The following is a 22,387-nucleotide window of genomic DNA, read 5'->3' on the forward strand; positions in this document are numbered from 1 at the left end:
TAGGAGGTTCAAAAGGGGCTCCCGAGACAGGCCAGTTCGTATCTGGGAATACCGAATAGAATGTTTCCATCCAAAAGGAATGTGGACCGATATCTCACACTGAACAAATGTTTGTTTCGAGGAAATAAGGGGACATTTGTTTACGTGTTTTGTGTGAATTGGAAAGCAAATAAGTAGCATCTTTTGCTTTCCTTTGTATGAATGTTAAGTAGTCACATGTTGTGAAGAGGGGCTTTGTTCCCGATAGGCGGGGGGGGGGGGGGGGGGGGGGGGACTCCAATATTTTCCCCTTACTTCCTTTTGCCGTAACATTTATCATTCTTTGCAAGTGAACAATCGTACGACAACACGGACAAGCAACGGACGAGCAACGGGCGGACAACAAAAAAGAGCCCCTCCCCCTCCTTTTTGATACTTCTGGTTGCCCAGATACCTTTCATCTTAGCCGGACAGCTCAACAATAACAGCATCGCTTACTCCTGAACTTCCACTTCATATTGACAAATTCTAGCGAAGCCTGAATGAAATGCTGCTTGCTCTTATTTTAAAATGTAAATGTTTGCCTTTGGCTTTACAAAATGCATCTTTAAAGATTATTAAACTCAATTAAAAACAACATTATATCGTCACTGTCCGATCACAACCTTGCGAGCAAGTCCATTTTGACATTTTTATTTTAACTTTTGAACATATTTGTACATACGGTAAAACTATTGAAAACGTTTCAACGCTGTGTTTTTAAATCGGTCACTAGAAACTATCTGTCAAAAGGTACTTCTGCTTCAGATGCTTTTGAAGACATGCAGGGACTCTGCATCAACAAGACAAGAACTGGTCGCTGTTATTTTGTTTCAAGGAACCAAGTTCAAACAATCTCGGATAATAAACGTGATGTTTTTAAATTGGTCGCTAGAACTGTCCTTCAAAAGACTATCGTCAAAACAAGCAGTGGTTATCACCGCTTTGACTTCATAAGCCAAATCAGGACAATCTTGGACATGAACGTGGTGTTTTATTCTGTCGCTAAAATGGTCTCTCAAAACACGTACTCCCACTTCAGACACTTTTGAACAAATCAAAGACCCTGTATGGTCAACACAAAAGAACAGTTCTCTTTGTTTTAATAAACCAAGTTCCAACAACATTGCATAATGAAGCTGATCGTTTTAAATTGGTCACTCAAACCATGTACTTCCACTTCAGCCACGCTTGAAGATGAATCAAAACTGCATCGTCAAGACAAGAATCGGTCGTCCTTATCTTGTTTTAATAAACAGAGATAACCTTGAGTAAATAACGAAGTTTAAATCAAATGTCTGATTGATGCTTCTGGGTCAAACTCATTCATTCATTTTCCGAAACGCTTATCCTCAATAGGGTTGCGGGCTTGCTGGAGCCTATCTCAGCTATCTTCGGGCGAGAGGCGGGGTACACCCTGAACTGGTCACATAAACAAACAACAAATCACACTCACATTCAGACCTACAGGCAATTTAGAGTCTTTAATTAACCTACCGTGCATGTTTTGGGGATGTGGGAGGAAACCAGAGTACCCGGAGAAAACCAACGCAGGCACGGGGAGAACATGCAAACTCCACACAGGCAAGGCCGGAATTGAACCCAGGTCCTCAGAACTGTGAGGCAGATGTGCTAACCAGTCGTCCATCTTGTTCATTCAAATTCAGATAGCTATATAAAACAAAGTTAGGATTACCGGTATGTTGATTTAAATGTAGAATACCAATGTGGTATTTTATTGACATGAGAGATTTTAGAACAATGTGGATTTTCCCTTGTTACCCATCGTTACAAGCTGATCAGAACATGACAGATGGAGAGAAAGTTGACAAATGACTCAACCCAATCATCATCAGAAGAGATAACATTTACACAGCATTCAGAAATATACAAAAAAAAAAAAACACATTTTAAAACAAACAGGCAACGCACGGTGACAGTTTTAAAAAGATAGATTTGCATTTTTGGTAAGAGTCGTTTGGGATGCATTTTGTGGTTGCATGTTCTTCCCGCAAGTGAGGGATTACATGCAAAATCCCTACAGCAGGGCCTGACTCGAGATTCGAGACACAAACCTCACAGTTATGTAGCAGGCATGCCAACCACTAGGGCAACTTGCCGCCTCCTTTAAGTTCACATTGTGAGAAAGAGGTTGCCTTGGTGTTCCTGAGGCCGCCTCATAATAGGGGCACCCTTGTTGTCTGCGAAGATCCCTATCAGGTGACCGGCCTCTGCCACTTATTTTATCTATTATGAGCGCTGATGACAGATTGTGATTGTTTACAGCGCCCGAATTCTCCAACTCCACGTGAAAATTTTGTATTTTTTTTTTTAAAGAGAGCATTACAAAATAACATTGTAACAAGGCCTTCAGCTTGCCGTTTTGTCAGAAGAAATGCAAATCAGCCTCTGTGCAAATGTCATACAACTTCAGGGGGGGGGGGGGGGGCAAAAAGTCTTTAAAGCCCTCCCTCCCTCTCACCCCGCCCACACACACACACATATACACACAAGCATAAACACTTATTCCTCTGTGTTATGAACTCCCTCACCCCAAGTACCCCTCTGGTGGTTCACTTGAACACTCAAACAACACTTGCCAGAGATAGAAGACGACGAAGAAGAAGAAGAAGAAGAAGAGTGAGTGGAGTGTTATTGCTTGAGACGCGGCAGCAACACTGCATGGACGTCTTACTTTCACGCTGAATAAACAAGCCAGGGAGATTACAACTAGACACTTGCATGAGGAGGACACACACACACTACTTACTTATCGGTCATGGCGTCAGCTAGCGTGTAGTGGTTCATTAAAACGTCTGTTCACTTCGCCCCTTGCACGGTTAAAACAGGTTGAAGATGAAGCCCGCAACTCTCAGAACACCAATCTGCCAAGAAAAAAAAAAGCAGAAAAAAAGAACCGTAAGTTGAGAGCAAGAATTGCCTTATCAAGCTTAAAATTCCAAACAAATTCCATCCACTGTGATTCCTCATATACAGTATACAAAATGACAATCAGGCTGGGGGACGAGTTCAAACTTAGCAGACACGCTTCAGTGGCTCACAATTGCCCTAACGAGACCTGCTCTCTCCGAGACGAGTTCTGTGGGATACTGTTACCATGGAGACCGAAGCAACCCCCCGCCCAGCCAGACAGCTAGCCAAACAGAGAGTCCTAACCCTTGAGGTAGAGAACAAACAGTATGATTGCTATCAAAGAACGCACGGGGCAAATGCTGACCAAAAATAAATTTAAAACAAAACGTGATGTAATGATGTCGCCAAGATTGCTGTCTGTTTTATTCAGTAGCAATTAAAAAATATTTTACAGCCAAGTGGTGCATCAAAACCAAAACAAAAACACCTCGTATTAGCCAGCAACCGTACCAGAAATCACTGCTTAGGTGCTGTTTTACTGTTTATACTTATACATTTACTGTATGTACTTAATTGCTCCAAAAAATATATTTACAATAAATAATGTATCTTTTTTCCTCTATTTATGCCACTGAGGCATAGTGACAGACAGAACAAATGCGTGGTCTTCTATTAGATGCCAGGAAGTAAATGCAGTAATTAACGTATCCACTTTTTGTGACATTTTTGTTTGTTGGTGTGCCGTGAGATTTTTCAATTGTAAAATATGTTCCTTGGCTCCATAAAGGTTGGAAATCACTGCTCTAGTCAGATCGTGTATTCCAATCAGTCAGGTCAAACCAACATTACATGAGAGAAATAATGGGTGCTAACTTACTGTGATTAAATTACTTTACTTTTAATTAAGTTATTTCACCCACACCGAAACTTTAGAGCATGATTCGACAGAAGGGCGGCATGTTTACGTACGTGGTACCACTAGCTTGCCAGGCTAGATAACATTTTATTGCCTGCTTGTGAGCCGTATCGTATTAAAAGTATGTGAACATGTATCAAAGCAAGCCTTAAACGAACGTCCTCTCCTGTCCTGAGCACCGGTGACCACCAACACACATTTTTCCCCATTTTGTCTTTACAATACAGTCGGCGCAATCCACTCTTGTTGTCGTCACCACGGTAACGAGTGTATCCGGTCGGAGTTGAGTTGACAAGATAAAGCCCAAAGATCGTAAAAAACGGGATGCGGTGGTATCGGAATACAAGATTTTATTTCAGTAGTCTGACAGTGCAATCGTGAAAAAGCCAATTTGTCCTATTGTTAGATGCGGGCATTACGTGTTGTCTGTCTCAGACATGTTGTCTGTTTTTTTTTTGTTTTTTATTAAATAACTATTGGCCGTCAGATATTTCCAATACTACGTCAAAAGACATGTGACAAGCCTAAAAATAAACAAAAAATTCAAATATACTGTGCACGCGGCGACGCGGAGTAAATGTCTTTTGCGGAGCCGATCAATGACGTCATTGATCGGATCGGCGAATTATGACAAAGCCGATGAGCATAAAATGCTAAATATCGGCCGATACCAATCAGCCCGATAAAATTGGTGTAAAGCCTTATATATATATTAGACTTTACACCGATTTTATCAATTTTATTTTTATAAGGCTTTACACGATCAGGATTTTTGGGGCCGATCACCGATCGGCAAGTTTGAAAAAAACGATAACCGACGGGGGTAGCACGGAGGCCGACTGGTTAGAGCGTCAGCCTCACAGTTCTGAGGACCGGGGTTCAATCCCCGGCCCCGCCTGTGTGGAGTTTGCATGTTCTCTCCGGGCACTCCAGTTTCCTCCCACATCCCAAAAACATGCATTAATTGAAGACTCTAAATTGCCTGTAGGTGTGAATGTGAATGCGAATGGTTGTTTGTTTGTACGTGACCTGCGATTGGCTAGCAACCAGTTCAGGGTGTACCCTGCCTCCTGCCCGATGATAGCTAGGATAGGCTCCAGCACGCCCGCGACCCTTGTTAGGAGAAGCGGCTCAGAAAATGGATGGATGGATAAACGACGGGAGACACAACCCAAGCCTCAATGGATGACATCGTTGACAAGAAATCCCCGAAAATTCATCAGTGTGAAATCATTTTGGTTTTGTAAAGTCTGACAAGAAACAGAATCACATGCACACACACCCATCCGAAAACAATAAACAATTAGTTTCGCGAAAGACATTCTACCAGTAAACACAGTTGAAAATAACAGATTCAAGTGGACGATTAAATTAATGGACCCTTGTTCCCAACTCCCTTGGTTTAAATTGGAATTGGAAAACTTGAAAGCTTTTGCATGGTTAGATTATACATGTTTATGAATATATAAATGATTTATTTGTCTTACACAGTTGTATAATGTTCCGTGTCATGTTCAGCTGTTGATAGAAAATAAATATTTAAATCAAAAAGTTAAGAGTAACAGGGAATATTTAAGGTAGAGAAAAATGATTAGTTTCGATATCGTGATATAGCCTATATCAATATTGACTAATATGAAAAAATATATATTGTGATAGGATTTCCCCCCCATATCGTCCAACCCTATCTGTGCAGTGTTGGAATGACAAGGCTAAATTCATATTTTCATTTTGTAATGAATGTATTATTTGAAGCATTCATATTAATTTATGAAATTGCAATGCAATGCAATTACATTCAAATCAGGTGAACGGTGCAGGAATTAAAACAGATTGGATATATGCCTCCCACTTTTCAAGGGACCAAAAGTAATGTGACAAATTAACAATAGTTATTCAAACTCACTTTTTAATCATTTGTTGCAAATCATTTGCAGACAAATACAGCCTGAAGTCTGGAACGCACAGACATCACCAAACATCCCTGGTGATGCTCTGCCAGGCCTCTAGTTCTACTGCAACTGTCTTCAGTTCCTGCTTGTTCTTGGGGCATTTTCCCTTCAGTTTTGTCTGCAGCAAGTGTAATGCATGCTCAATCGGATTCAGGTCAGGTGACGGACTTGATGATTTTCTAACATTCCACTTCTTTGCCTTAAAATGTTTTTGGTTGCTTTCGCAGTATGCTTTGGGTCATATTCCATCTGTTCTGTGACGCACCGTCCAATAGGTTTTGAAGCATTTGGCTGAATATGAGCAGATTATATTGCCTGAAACACTTAAGAAATAGACATACTTGCTCCTCTTGCCAGCAGTCACATCAATAAATACAAGGAAAACACAGATTCTACTGGCAGCCATACATCCCCACCTGGCCATGGAACAGCTGAGCAACAAATTGTCCCATTACTTTTTGGTCCCATATTTAATCACTTTATTTATTTATTTATTCATTCATCCCTGTTCGGCTGCTAGGTCAAGGAGAAAGGAGGATCTGTATCCCTTTTATTACGGAACAGTTTTACTGTAACACTGGAGATTTTAAGTTGCCACTGTGGTTCTTTGTATTTTTATGGATATGTATGGAAATTTTCAGTCGGACAGAACAAAGCTTTAAAGGTGAGTGACAGAAAAAACAAAAGGGAGAGACATTCATCCATCCATCTTCCATACCACTTATCCTCACTAGGGTCGTAGGCGTGCTGGAGCCTACCCCAGCTATCTTTGGACGAGAGGCGGGGTACACCCTGAACTGGTCTCCAGGCAATCGCAGAAGGGAGAGACAGTGAAATAATATAGGAAGAGAAGACAAATGACAGGACACTAGCTGGTGAGGAAAGTGTGGTGGGAGTGGCTATGTAAATTCTAAACATCTATTGAAACATAGCGCAAGCGAGGGGATACCCAGGAAGTTCGCATAGTTGTGAGTTATTTAACACAGTGACTGAGTAGCCCTGCACCAAGCGAATAAGTCACAGAGGTGAGTATCTGCGGACACATGCATGTGAATTGACACCGTCTCGCATGTGCAAGAGGTGTCCTGTAATAGCTGCGCCTGCACTGTGCGGGGTGAGCACCCCACCCAAACCACTAAAAAGTGTGAGGGACATATACAAACTGTTGTAATTCCTACAAAGTTCATGTGAATACCCTAAAATTAAAGCTGAAAGTCTGCAGTTAAAGCATGTTGTTTGTTCAATTTCAAATCAATTGTGGTGGTGTTTAGAGCCAAAAAGATGAGAATTGTGTCGATGGACCAATATTTATGGGCCTGGCTATACACTACATGTCTAATGCAAAGTTCTGGTGTCCAATGGAGTTACAGTAATCATTATAAAACCCTTTATCACTAGTTGTTTATGTACACACTTAACAGTACATGCAAGAGAAGATAAAGAATCTCATTATGTTACAAATTGTCATAAAGTGGATTTATGAGGTTACTGGAAGAAGATATTTTAATGTGATGCATCCTGTACCTGACAGGATAATCGGGCATTAGCTCTTCATCTTATCTGCCTTTAAGGGATTAAAATAGCCACATTGGATTCCTAGATTAATACTATTTCATGTGTTAGTGCGCTGCAGTAACACAAATTGTGACCCGCCAAAGAGGGATTTCTGTCCCTGTAAGCAGATAAGCGTTTTTACATTTTTCAAGCACTGGACACTAAAAAGTAGATTTTTTTGTAGTCATGTTTTACAACATTCTGTTAAATGGATAGTAAATACATAATCCAAAACAGATTACCCAAACTAAAAAGGTTTTTCTTCTGGTCAATAATGGCTACGACTGGACGGACAGTCCGAGGGGCCCCACCCAAGACCATCAGGCCTTACAAAAGGCAGTCTCTGCAACGGTCTATAAATCATGCAAAAATTTTGTGTCTGCTCTGATGTTCCGTTGCATTTGATGCTGATGCTTTTAGACAAGGAACAGCTCTTTAACCTGGCATTCAATGACTTTTATTAGTTCCAAAGCTTTAGTTCCAAATCCTCTGGTCTCTCAACCTGATGTTTTTACGAGGAAAACGTAAACACACTCTGATGATTACCTCCAGAGAAACTCTACTTTCTACACTGAGACATACAGTACATTGACCATGTTTTTCTTTGTTTCTTTGTTTGTCAGGCCGCACCGGCGTGATATAGATGACGTGTTCCAGGCTACACAGAAAAGAAAAACTCAAAATACTGACACAAACCACAATGGGTTTGAAGGTGGTGTTTAAAAGGTCATGTGCACTGACCACAAATGTGAACCTTAAAGGTAAATTTTGGCTATTTAGACCATCCATAGAGTAACTCTCTAACTTGGACTTGAAAACACCTTGGTTTTGTCATACGAGTGTCCAGAAAGGCCCCCCCTGACAGCTAATGTTTGACACAGTTTGTGACTTTAAGCTAAAACAAACTTGAGTTCTGCAGCAGGACAATGATCCAAAACAGACCAGCAAGTCCACCTCTGAATGGCTGAAGACTTTGGAGTGGGCTAGTCAAAGTCCTGATCTGAATCCTATTGAGATGGGTTGGGTCCAGGCTGACCTTAAAAAGGCGGTTCATTCTCGAAAACCCTCCAATGTGACTGAATTACAACAATTCTGAGTGGGCTGAAATTCCTCCACAGCGCTGTAAGAGACTCATTGCAAGTTATCGCAAACGCTTGATTACAGTTGTTGCTGCTAAGGGTGGCCCAACTAGTTATTAGGTTTAGGTATTTTGTGTTTACTTGTGTTGTCTTTGACTAATATTTAAATTTGCTTAATGATGGGAAACATTTAAGTGTGACAAACATGCAAAAAACATTTGAAATCAAGAAGGGGGCAAACACTTTTTCACACCACTGTAGATAAGCTCTAGAAATTCGAATGACCTGATTTCTGGCCACTCGGCAGAAAAACGTCTGGAACTCAGGAATGTGTGGACGATTTTAATTCATATTTCACGTTTACCATAGAGAGAATATTGCATCCCAAATACCAGAAAAAGTTGGTTTGGCAAAATACAGGACCTTGAAAAGACAGCACCACACTGAGCCAAATATGGTCATCGATAACTTCTTTGATACTAACTACTTAACCTACTGCAGATATCGCCCACAGGTTTCAAGCTATTTACAAAAAATATCAAATGGAGGGGACCGTTGACCCTCTGAGCACGTTTATGATAAAAAAATAATAATAACATACATTTCAATACAACCGACTTACAGCTAGAAATGTAGGGTCCCAGACAACCACAATGGAAATCATGAATGATACAACATTATGTAAACATACTCCCCCCAGTTATATTTTGCTCATAAAAAGGTAGCAACAGTCTGAGAAAAATGTCACAATGTTGAGAAAATAGTTGTATGTTTTGAAAAAAAATCGATTAATTCATTGCGAAGAATTAAGTCAATTGTGTGTTTGCAATTAATCGCATCTTGTAGCAATTTAGACAAAATTGAGTGAATGACAGTGCTGTTGATTCACTCAACGGGTTTGTGGTCTAAAGAAGACCAAAAAGATCTCAGCTAAAGAAAGTTGACCATCCATCCAATGGTATAACTCTTGCAGGCAAGATTACCATGTTCAATACAACACTGGTGTGGAGACAGAAGTTCAGAACATTCCGTTCCTACCATCGCTTTAAAAAAGTACATATTGAAAACATATCACCGAATCGATTAAGTTGTCAATCAAGGAAACATGCTTATTCCTGGTTCACATGGCTGACTTTAGTGCAGCTAGCATCCTAGCCTATCAACCTGCAGTGACCCAAACAGGATTAGCAGTACTGAACATTTTAAAAAATGTGGAGTACACAGAAAATGTCAAATAACTACCGATCCAAGTTGGTGATTTTTAGACGGAAATGACTATCCAGAAGCTCCAATCTTATCGAATCATCCATTAGTCACCGATGAGGGTACCCCTCCCACACAACAAAAAGTCCTACACATTCCCAGAAAGTGCAATCCACCACAATACTGAATAATTCACCTCGCAGGGGGAAGTAAAAATAGCACGCAAGCAAGTCTCCATAGCATAAAATGTGATTTCTGTAGCAATAACACCACGACAGTCTTACCATGAGAAGTGCGGGGGAAGATTCTGCAGGTGGAGAGAATTTTCTGCTCGGTCACATTGGTGCATGACAGAGGATGGAAATGGAACAATTTTGATCTGCCACCTCCACCCACACCACTCTCCGTCGTCTGCCATGTAAAAAGGGCGGGCAGGGACGACGCTCATCTGCTACTGTGCAAGAGTGGTCTCGTCTCTGGAAAACCTCGATGCAGCCAATCGACTCGAGGAGGAGGAGGAGGAAGCAAGTGAGGGACGGGGGAGGGGGCATATGGGAGTGTGTCTATTGTGACGGGGTCGCTTTCTTTTCTCCTTGAGTACTCAAACGACAGCGCAGGGGCCTGCCGTTTAACAGTTTGGCCAGTTTTTAGTTAGAGAACTAGCAGTGCGTTGTGTTTTTTCATTTGATTGTTTTACATTTATGGCCTAGAAGTGTTTTTCTAGAGTTGGGATACAAGATATAAGAATATGATTTCAAGCTGCATTTTAGAGCTGGCAATATTCTCAAAGTTCAAACTCCTCAATTTAAGTTGGCTATATTCAAGCTTTAAAAGGAAAAAGGCTTCAGACTGATCTCTGTAGTACTCGAGGGCTGAAGTCAGGGATAGCTGCATTTAGGGTTAATTCATCATTTCCCTCCAATGCAGGAATGAGTGGACACAACACACCGACCGTTGTATATCCGTGAATCTACCTTTTTTAATCATTGACGTACCGTACAACATGCACACAGTCGATCAGTCAGTCAGCCAGCCAGCGGCTGCCTTGCCGTCTGAATGTGGAGGGGTGAACTTCTCCCAATCTAACTGCATCTGTGAGGGAGTCATTCTTCAACAACAATGTAAAAGCTTTGTTTGTTTGGTTTTGGTTTTTTTTTTACACTCACTTTTTTATCACGCTGCACTATTTGCATACTGTTGTTGATTACCACTGGCCATGTGTTAGAGAACTCTGTACCATTTGCACAAACGTCTCTGTACCAGATAATTGCCCTATTAGTCACTTTAAACTGCTTGAAATTGCTTGAGGACTGCATCATTTTCACAATTGCCATGATTTCAGTATCACCACATTCGTGGTACACTTTGATTCCTCAATGACTCTCCACATGTGTTTTTTATGTCCGAAATGTATATGTCGTCATAGGGGCTGTTTGTTGTTATACTAAAATGGCTCCAACTTCCTTAGGAGACAAATTCCTTATGTGTCTAGTAACATACTTGGCCAACAAAGCGGATTTTGATTCTGATTGGAAAAAGAGTTGCACACTACACAACACATTACGCTAAATACGGTATTAATGATAATTGAAATGGTAATACTAACGATTTTAAAATGCTATGGTTTAAATAATACTAAACCGTTTCAGGAAGAACATTAAAATTTGCCACCTTTAAAAGTCAATGTTACCATGCATACAGATGGAAGCGATAGGAGGAGGAACACGACAACAACAACAAACAGAATGTACTGTATGCGGACCACCTTCCTGCTGCCATTCCCTTTCAGCGCCGTGCCCTCGGAAACACTAAATGCAGGGAACCTTTATTTAAAAAAAAGAAAGAAAAAAAAGCCATGTTGGCTGTCAGCGGCAATGCATCGGAAACTTTGTACTGCACACAGTCATGTCGTGAGCGAGGCCTGGGAATCTTTAGTCTCTGATTGCACTTCCAAAGCACTAGCCTGTGAAAACAACTGTTTTTAGATACTAAGGTATGATTTGTGGTACAAATTGGGGGAATTTGAAGGTCTGAATGTTCTGAACTCCTGTTTACAAAGGCGTTGTGGGATAGCGAAGATGAGTGTGGATGTAGAGCTCAAGTTCCCACAGCTGTCACCATGTTGTTCAAACTGCCTCAGTCAACAGTCGTGCTAAAATGGGCATTGGGCAGCACAGTGGGCTACTCGTGGTTAGCAATGCTCTCCCTCACAGTGAAGAGGTTCTGGGTTCGAATCTGGCTAAGGCCTTCCTGTATGGAGTACACACATTATCCCTGTGCTTGCATGGGTTTTCTTTGGGTACTCCAGCCCCCTCCCACATTCCAAAAACATGCATGCTAGAGTCAATGAAGACTAAATTGTCCATTAGTGTGAATGTGCATGTGAATGGTTACTTTCTGTTACTTTTTCGGATGTGAAAATTTAAATGGTTGTTTGTCTAGATGTGCCCTGCGATTGACAGGCAACCACTCCAGGTCTACCCCACCAATCACCCAAAGGGCTCCAACTCACCCATGACCCTGAGGAGAAGCGATATAGAAAATAGACGGATGCTTCAATAAACAATAAACACTTTTGTCCTATTTGACATGCTTAAGCTTAATTGTATTCCCAGTGACTTTGGTGATATTAAGAAAAACATGGAAAATGGCAAGAAATCAGTCCTTAAATTAAACTCTTACGAGCTATTTTTGTTGTCATCATTATATTTTTCCCCCAAAAAATGAACCTTTAGTTGTAGCCTAATAGGTACTGAAAATGAACAAGAAACTGAAGAAACAAGAACGGTGCAGAAATTTTTTTTCCATGACTGTATGAGCTGAGCTATTGGTCAAGCCCTTTTACACTGCCAGTAGAAGCCGCCATTTTTTTCCACCACTTTCCGTCTTTCCATTCTGTGTAAATTGACACCAAAATATGGATGAGATAAAGCAGAAACAGCAATTTTCAGCCATCTGAGGTGGGATCAGAGCCGTAAGAAAGGTGGGATGGTGCCTGTGTGTAAATATATTTCTCAATACTCTACATAAAAAATTGTCACTATCCAACAACTATTTTATATGCCACACCAGCCATAAAATTATCTGAATGCTGTTGTGGTGCTATCCCACTTTTAATGAGTTTTCTGTAAAAAGGACTTTTCGATAGGAGCCAGGTTTTCTGTTACAGCTATGATGCATTAACTTGGCAGGATCTCCATGTGAAAGAGGCTTCAGTCTTCTTCAAATACATCCTTGTTATCAATTTATTCTGAAGCTTCATGGTTTGCTAAAACATCTTTGGAATGCAGTAATGCATTACCCATGGACAGTAACGCATGCACGCGCGCACACACACACACACCAAATGTCTTTCCAGGCATGTCTGCTTGTGCTATGGAGGCAGATGTTGACCCTCCCTGCCAATAGCAAATGATTGCAGCCTGGGGGTAGCAAGAAGTATGGCATTGCTGTGGCTGCAGAGTATGTGTTGTTGGGTAGGGGGTGGGTCTAAATGTCTGCTGTGTGGAGACAACACAGCACTGCACACCTCAATATCAGCGGACCAGAGGTTGCCCCCTGACCCAAACCTCCGGAGCTAGAACAATGAGGGTGGGTGCAAGTCGTACGTCAAACTCCTCACGTTGGAAAACCCTGGTGGAGATTAAATCCAAGTCCAGATGTTTAGCGACCAATGGGCTGTTTGAGTGAAAGCAGATAAAAACTGTCGTTTTAGTCCATTCCTTTACAAATCTGTTTGGAGCCTGGGAGCCTGAAAGCAACATTAGAAAATTGGAAGTTTTTGAAAAATGTGTGAAAACAAAGGTCTATTGGTCCTACACAGCCCACAAGAGCATTCAACTTGACTTTTTAAAACCCCCCAAAATTCTTGAATAAGCGGGGATGTACCACTAACAAGCATTTTTGGGCGTCCTGCTCGGACTCCAACGTGGTGCCAACTGCACATAACATGATCATTTCTATCAGAATAATCACCCAACCCTAATATCAACCCTGAAAAAGGCTTGAACAGGTTGTGCAAAATGAGCTATTGTCTTCCATATGGGAAAACCTTTGAAAACCCCCCAAAAAAGTGTCGTTTTTACTCTGTCATTGTCGTGTAAACGTGCCCTGAGAGTAAAAGCCTTGCTAATGAGATGGGGGCAGGGGGACCAATGATTTGGGGATCTCCGCGTCAAATGTTGGGGTTACAGTTTTATATACTGACTATGTTGACTCTGGGTTGTTAACAAAAGGCATTAATAAAATGTTGCCTTACTCTCTAACTTCTTTAGTTTTCAGTATAGATCAGGGGTGTCAAACAATTTTTTGTCGCGGGCCACATTGTAGTTACGGTTTCCCTCAGAGGGCCGTTATGACTGTGAAACCATAAAAATCTTTAATCACCTCATCATTTTTTTTTGTTGTCCTGTTCGGCTGTAACAGCCTAACAGCCGAATCACCTCATCATATTATTACATCAAAAATGTGTAAACTAGTTTTGGAATCAGAAATCAAGGGTAATGGGTTTTTCAACTATTGTTCATATTTGGTAACACAAAAATGCTTGCAATATCTCAATGTTATTTACGAAATATGACAATTTGAAATCTTGGTACAGATTTGAACAAGAATTATGGAAGTTGACACACATGATTTGCCTTTCGGGGGCCACATAAAATCATGTGACGGGTCGGATCTGGCCCCCGGGCCTTGAGTTTGACACCTGTGGTATAGCTGCTTTAAAACTGGCTATTTGTTTGTTTTTGTAATTATAAAAAAAATTTGATCAGACAATATCAAAAAATTTATAGTGATCAGTTTTCACCAGATCGCCCAACCCTCACGCCACGTGTTACTGCAGGGCACATACAAACAAACAACCATTCGCACTCACAGTCACGGGCAATTTAGAGTCACCAATTAATGCAAGTTTTTTGGGATGTGGGAGGAAACCGGAGAACCCGGAGGAAACCCACGCAGGCACGGGGAGAACATGCAAAATCCACACAGGCGCGGCCGGGATTTGAACCCCGGTCCTCAGAACTGTGAGCCAAATGTGCTAACCAGTCTTTCACCGTGCCGCCCTCAGAGAGTAATAATCAAAACAAAACAAAATTTAAGAGACAGATTTTTATATACGACAACTAGCTTGTAGAGGTTTTAATTGTTCTGCTAACATTTACATTTATGAGTTTTGGAAATATAGTGGTTAAGATAAGCGATAACACGCAAGGTGGCGCTGGAATCTTCTACCAAAGTTTTTAACTAAATGCATTCGAGGAAAACCTCACAGTGTCTTCTAATTGTTTTAATTGATGAGCTAATAAATTTTGATGTTTACAACGCTGGAGTCTTACCACTGCCATGCCACAAATTGAGTTTTGGTTAAAATATATATATATATATATATATATTAATCTAAAGTAAAAAGTTAACTATTCAATACTTATGATGCACCAAAATTGTGTGCTGTTTTGATGGTAGCAAAAAACGTGGCGAGCCTGCAGTCTTGTACACTATATTGTAAAAAAATTAATTGGGGGGAAAAAAACTGCGTGTCTACATTGAACAGTCACCAAACCTCACTGCTTTCCGCTGTTCTGGAACTAAGGAGGAATGCTTGTTGCACGCTATTATGCACCACCCCAGCTACCTATGATGCCGACCCAAGACAAATTTGCTTCACGTCCGATGTCAACTCAGCATGTGCCACTAATCATCGCCTCCATGGCAGCGAAAAAGCTACACTTCTGACAAGTATCATCACGATGGGCAGACGAGGACTAATTAACAGGGGAAAGATGGGAATGCCATGCCAATTTGGAAGTTATCGTGACATGAAGTCACAAAACAACAAAATAAGTGATTGGGTTCCACAGTACACTTGTCACATAGGTCTGGCTGGAACTGCGTTATAGTGGAGATTAACGAATGAAGAGCAAAACAGCAAGCAAATTAATAAGTCTCTACTGTATGTAGGAAAATACTGTAATACACGATGTGAGACAGCCACACAGGGACGGAAAACCGTGAATGAATTAGTACGTCACCGCTGTTACGTCACTTGAGAAAATGCGCAGATATAGTTAAAAGTACATTAATATAATATTTATAATATAACCTTTATTAGTCCCACAATGGGGAAATTTGTATCTTATCATCAGCAATTGTGGATACAAGGAAATACAAAAATGGCATCCAAGAGAAGATATTTGGCTGCAAACGCATCTGCCATTACAAGGTTAATTCAATAAATATATTAAATATTGAAGCCATGATTTACTAATTACAATTATAATGATTATGTTGTGCAAATGAAAAGTGTTTTTATCCTATTACATAATATAATGCAATAACTCTCCCATGGTAATGTCCTTGACATGAATTAATTTTAAAAATACAGAAATTCAGAAGACCTTTTCTGGAATCGAATTTCTATAGGTTGGCAGCTCTGCCTTCATAGCCATAAATGCAATTTTACTAACAATTGGCAGGTTTTATTTATTTTAATTAATGTAAAGCATTTTGTGTTGCATTTTTTTGGATGAAAAGCGCTGAGAAATAAAGTTTGATTGATTGATGAATAGTTTCTTTTGGTGTTTTGGCTTTCAGTTTTCAGCCTTGGGTTCCTCATCTTCGGTTTTCAGTTTCAGTCAAGACTTTTCAGTTCGCTGCATCACTGCATTTACTACTGTGAGATCCTATAACCTCATACGTGGCAGCGGTTCAAACTCCCAGATTTAGAGGCATAGTCTTTCCCACAATTTTTGCTGCATTCTGAATTGTACAATCTCAGGGTATTGACACTCTTCAGTATTTTTAAAACAAGCGAGTCTGTCACCTAATTAGTTTTAGCTGCAGGAAACAAAACTGTTAAGGGGGTGGGGAAATCAGTGCCTGAAGCACAAATAGAAGCAATATGCCACTCACTGGCATTTCATAACCTTTCAAAAAGACACGATGAAAAACTCACAACACACAAACACAACCTCTAACCCAAGGCAAAGTCAGCGCAAGCAGCATAACAGTCTCAACTGCCAGGCCAGCTGTTTAATGATTTGTATGCTGGTGAAAGAGCACACAGATGATTCTGAGTGGCCCGGATGTCACATGACTAGATGGGCAGTCCATCATATTGACAAGGCCTGACTGACCGCCCTGTGCCAGATGCGGTGCAGGCAAAAACCAGTGGAAATCAATTTAATGGTGTGGAAGAATGACTTGGCTTGGCTGAAATCTTAGTCAAGAGGACTCTAGGGGATGCAGTGCTCCAGGCAGCCAGGCTCGAGGAGAAAAGGTGGGGCCAAAGTGGGCTTGTATGACCCCCAAAACTGCTCCCCCCCCCCCCCCCCCCATCCCTTCATAGTCCACACAGCTGCAAACACAGGCAGGTGAAACAATTAGGGCCTCAGGCTGACCGGCTGCAGCTGCATTGCACTCAAACTACACCACACCCCTGCTCTTTTGCAGACTTTAAGCGATCGTTTCTATTGGGTTTTTAGGGGTACGTCAATCTGATGCTCAATCAATCAGAGAGCAGTGTTCAGAGAGGCAGAGCATGCTCCTTTTTCCATCAATTTACGAACGAGCGTGTTTGCCATTGGCAGAGGTACGTCAGTGCGTCCGTCATATGGAATGTGTCAGTTCTGCCGGTAAAACAGTCAGTCACACCAAGAGTACTCTGAATAACCAAACGGCACAGTCCAACAATGCTCTGAGTATCTGAACGTTCCGGAGTGTAGAGAGCGGGCTCGGAGTTCATTTCCGAACGTACCCTCAGAGCACAGTGGGAGCGTCAGATTGAATATCCAAACGTACCCTTGGATTCCCACTGAAACATGATTGGCTCCTGCGTCACGCCAAGGGCAGGCTACCCCTCATCCACACGAACTATCAGCATCGGGGCACCCCAAGGATGTGTCCTCTCTCCGCTGCTCTTCTCTCTCTACACGAACAACTGCACCTCAACGCACCCAGCTTTCAAACTCCTTAAGTATGCAGACGACACCACAGTCATCAGCCTCATCAAAGACTGTGAAGTTTGCATGTTCTCCCCGTGCCTGGGTGGGTTTTCTCCGGGCACTCCGGTTTCCTCTCATATCCCAAAAACATGCGTGGTAGGTTGATTGAAGACTCTAAATTGCCCATAGGTGTGAATGTGAGCGCAAATGCTTGTTTGTTTCTATGTGCCCTGCTATTGGCTGGCGACCGGTTCAGGGTCTATTTACATCCAGAAGGCTAACTTCCTGAGCACAGATCGATCCAGTGGGATCGTAGGAATATAAATCGATACATCGATAAAATGAATGAATTGTTACGCCACTAATATACAGTCAATCATATACAGTATACTGAGCTGACACGCTGGGCTAGGCTGCAGCCCATAAACTGTCTATTGTTGAGGTTTAAAGAGCAGCCTTAAATGTATGCACGTCAATGGCAGAAACCTCCCAATGACCTGTGGGGGGCCAGAATGGCTTTTTTGGGGGGGGTGTCCAGAATGTCTGAAAATGTCTGATGGTTAAGACTTGATATTATATTGGTTTATTAATTATACATTCACATGAAGTGACACTTTAACATACTTTGTAGGATTGTGTTCTTTATAGTGGCTGTTTTTATGTTGTTTGAGGCGGACTTAGCTTAGAATTTCAATTCAAATAATAAAATACAACCATCTAACAAAGAATTCTTGCTTAACTTCCCCTTGCAAAATTACAACTTCAATCTTTAGTGTGATATTTTTCTATCATAAGATTACTACTGGCGGCACGGTGTCCGACTGGTTAGAGCGTCAGCCTCACAGTTCTGAGGTGCGGGGTTCAATCCCCGTCCCCGCCTGTGTGGAGTTTGCATGTTCTCCCCGTGCCTGCGTGGGTTTTCTCCGGGCACTCCGGTTTCCTCCCACATCCCAAAAACATGCATTAATTGGAGACTTTAAATTGCCTGTAGGCATGACTGTGAGTGCGAATGGTTGTTTGTTTCTATGTGTCCTGCGATTGGCTGGCAACCAGTTCAGGGTGTACCCCGCCTCCTGCCCGATGACAGCTGGGATAGGCTCCAGCACGCCCGCGACCCTAGTGAGGAGAAGCGGCTCAGAAAATGGATGGATGGAAGATTACTACTGTTTTCTCAGAATTTTTTAAAAATTATTATGATATATAATTATTGAAATAATACAAATTAAGTATAAAAACAATGTGACTTTTCTTGGAAAATAAGGTCTCTGAACAAATTCTTTTCCAATTTTTTTCCCCCCAAAATATAATGACTTTTTGGGGAAAAATAAGACTATTTTTCTTAAAATAAATGTTGACTTATTTTTTCTTTTTAATATGGCCTTTTTCCCATACTCCCAGGGTGGAGTAAATGGTCCGCGTGCTATATTTTCCCTAGGCGTAACTCTTTATTTTTAACAGTCCAGACTGCGCACTTTTGACTTGGAGACGATGCAAGCAAGTGTTTTCTAACTCCGAAAGAGGGAGCTGCCTCCGGAAAAGTGATAACAATAACAACTAGTCTACTTTTCTCTCCTCCGTAGGGGAGCAACAAGTGCAGGCGAGCTTCAAGTGCACAACTGTGCCGAGACACAGCAGCGGCACCAAACAGAGGCTAGCTAGCGAGCTAGCACGGGACGGGGGGGGGGGGGGGGGGAAGATAGAAAGAAATAGAATAAAGTGAATTTCAATTAACTTAAACTCACCGAGGAACGCTTGTTTTCCCCCCTGCTTTCTTCGTCGACCCGGTGCGGGGAGGAAGAAACGGCGTGACAAAGTTGGGTGAGTATGTGCCTCTCAGCGGATCCGCATGATGGCTGCAGCCAGACTGATTCTAAAAAGTGTGTCGCTGCGGGCCGACTTTCCGAGCGACTCTCATAAGGGAGGGAGGGGGGAGGGAAGGAGGGCGGGAGCAGGGACTCCACCAGCCGACCACAAACTTTTCTTTGATATTTATGTCACAGTCAAATTCCTTTAAATTTACAAATTTCAATCCTGCGTCCAGGATCCATCCATCCGTTGTCTGTACTGCTTCTCCTCACGCGGGTCGCGGGCGTGCTGGAGCCTATCTCAGCAATCTTCGGGCGAGAGGCGGGGTACACCCTGGACTGGTCGCCAGCCAATCGCAGGGCACATACAAACAAACACCCATTCGCACTCCAATGACCTCTGTTGTAAACCGCCATCACACAGCCTTCATAATTCATGCTAAACCAATCAAATAATGTGGCTTCCAACAATCTGAAAGCAGACCCAAGGACATACCCGAAGCCCCCTGGCCTGGAGACTCTAGGTTAGGTGGGGCAAGAGGGTCCAATACGTGGGTCAAAGGTTACACAACATTTTCCTTAAAGGAGTAGTGGAGCGAAACGGAGACAGGATGACTCTTGTGTCACTTAAAGGGCCTTTTCTGTGCGCACCATGAATACAAAAACATCTCTATAGTAGGGATGGGGAAAAAAAAGTCCACCTCTGTGACTCCTTTGTGGCTCATAAAATAACAAATTATTCAAAATTGGACAGACGCAAATCAACCAACTTCCTGTTCGCTTTCACCATACGCATGAGGAAAAATTGACAGAGGCCATGAGATGTTAGTCACCTTTTTTTTCCATTTAGACATGCTATAACAAATGCAGAGTAGGTCACAGTGATGAGTGGCCTTCTTCTCCATCCATCCATTTTCTTCCGCTTATAGGAGGTCGGGTCACGGTGAAAGAAGATTAAGCAGGAAAGTCCAGACTTCCCTCTCCCCAGCCACTTCGTCCAGCTCTTCCGGGCGGATCCCGAGGCGTTCCCAAGCCAGCTGGGAGATGTAGAGTTCTCCGGCGTGTCCTGGGTCGTCCCCGAGGCCTCCTTCCGGTAGGACGTGCCCGGAACACCTCACCAGGGAGGCGTCCGGGGGGCATCCTAACCAGATAACTGAGCCACCTCATCTGGCTCCTTTCGATGCAGAGGAGAAGGATGACTGAGCTTTTCACCCTATCTCTAACGGAGAGCTCAGACACCCTGAAGAGGAAACTCATTTCGGCTGCTTGTATCCGCGATCTTGTTCCGCTGACCCACAGCTCGTGACCATAGGTGAGGGTAGGAACGTAGATCGACCGGTAAATAGAGAGCTTTGCCTTTTGGCTCAGCTTTTTCTTCACCACGACAGACCGATCCAGAGTACGCATCACTGCAGACACTGCACCTCGGCCGCGCCTAGAAATCCTGTCCATAAAGATAATGAACAGAATCAGTGACAAAGGACAGCCTTGGCGGAGTCCAACTCTCACTGGAAACATATTAGACTTATTGCCGGCAATGCGGCCCAAACTCTGACACCGGTCATACAGGGGGCAAACAACCCTTACTAGGGCGTCCGGTACCCCATATTCCCGAAGCACCCACCAGAGTACTCCCCGAGGAACACCGTCGAACGCCTTCTCCAAGTCCACAAAGCACATGTAGACTGGTTGGGCGAACTCCCATGCACCTTCGAGGATACTTCTGAGGATATAGAGATTCCTCCTGAATCTGAGAATCGACTTCCAGACAGACCCCCCTCTCCCGAACCCCTGAATAGACCTTACCGGGGAGGCTGAGGAATGTGATCCCCCTATAGTTGGAACACATCCTGCAGTCCCCCTTCTTAAAAAGGGGGACCACCACCCCGGTTAGCCAATCCAGAGGCACTGTGCCCGATGTCCACATGATGTTGCAGAGGCGTGTCAACCAGGACAGCCCCACAACATCCAGAGCCTTTAGGAACTCCGGGCGGATCTCATCCACCCGCGGGACCTTGCCACCGAGGACCTTTTTAACCACCTTAGTGACCTCAAACCCAGATGGTACACTTAAAACATGCTTCCAAGGAGCATCTCAAGCAAAACTACAAATTGTGTACCTTGCTATCGTCCGGCGGTGAGTTGAGGGTTAAAGACAGATGATATAAGACAAATTTGCAAAGCAGCTGACTTTGTCTTCACTCACTCGCTGACGTCCTGCTAAGAGGAAACAGGTGACCGAGGAATGTGCACTGAAGTATCAGTAGCGCGCAGATGATTTGTTGCAACTTGAGACGGACTGCTACTTTTTAAAAGATACAGACGTACAGTTAGTGTGCAAAGGTCTTGGGGCACAGCTTGCTTTGTTGTTTTAACCTTTTTCCACAGCAGTCAGTTAATAAAATATACAGTATATGTCCAGCCATCCATTTTTTTTATAACGCTTGTCCTCATTAAGGAGCCTATCAGCTGACTTTGGGCAAGAGGCGGGGTATATCTTGGACTGGTCGCCACTCAATCACAGGGCACATACAGATAAACAAGCATTCAAATTCAGATTCACACCGATAGACAATTTTGAGTTTTCAATTAACCTAATATGCATGTTTTTGAAATGTGGAAGGATGCCAAAGAAAACCCTACAGAAAATGCAAATTCCACACAGAGCTGAGATTCAAACCTTGATTCTCAGAACTGTAAGGCCAATGTGCTAACTACTAGAACCAGTGTTGGTGAGTAACTAATTACATGTAAAAAGATTACATGTTTCATTCACAAAATTTATCTGCCAGTAATTGTAATATAGTTACATTACTGGGAGGAAATGTCTAATTAAGTTACAGTTGCTTTTGGAAATTTCCATGATTACAATTTTAGTTAAATTTGAGCTGAGCTCAGATTTATTTTTTTTTTCTTTTGACTTCTATCTTCGTTTTTTCTCAGATTTTTTTCATTTCATTTGACTTCTATCTTCGTTTTTTTTTTAACTTGTCCTGTTCAGCTGCATGGCCTTGCAGAATGGTGGATCTGTATGCCTTTGTGC

The 22,387-nt window shown here is 42.4% G+C and overlaps 1 protein-coding gene across 9 annotated transcripts in view; it reads right to left on the reverse strand.

Moving 5' to 3' along the window:
* Positions 1-19,418, reverse strand: part of sema4d (sema domain, immunoglobulin domain (Ig), transmembrane domain (TM) and short cytoplasmic domain, (semaphorin) 4D) — a 69,132-nt gene extending 49,714 nt beyond the window's left edge. For 3 of the 9 annotated variants that reach the window (XM_061800084.1, XM_061800086.1, XM_061800088.1), the window contains exons 1-2: positions 9,881-10,050; positions 2,789-2,903 (exon numbers count right to left, since the gene is read on the reverse strand). In XM_061800084.1, the coding sequence (XP_061656068.1) occupies positions 2,789-2,826 (38 nt within the window). In that variant the 5' untranslated portion in view covers positions 2,827-2,903; positions 9,881-10,050. Of the gene's footprint in view, positions 1-2,788; positions 2,904-9,880; positions 10,051-19,281 lie in introns of those variants that run through there. The other 6 variants (XM_061800092.1, XM_061800093.1, XM_061800085.1 and 3 more) reach the window with 4 other exon arrangements.
* Positions 19,419-22,387: the final 2,969 nt, after the last annotated feature.

Source organism: Phyllopteryx taeniolatus, chromosome 15 (assembly GCF_024500385.1).
Source record: "Phyllopteryx taeniolatus isolate TA_2022b chromosome 15, UOR_Ptae_1.2, whole genome shotgun sequence".
NCBI classification, from domain to species: domain Eukaryota; kingdom Metazoa; phylum Chordata; class Actinopteri; order Syngnathiformes; family Syngnathidae; genus Phyllopteryx; species Phyllopteryx taeniolatus.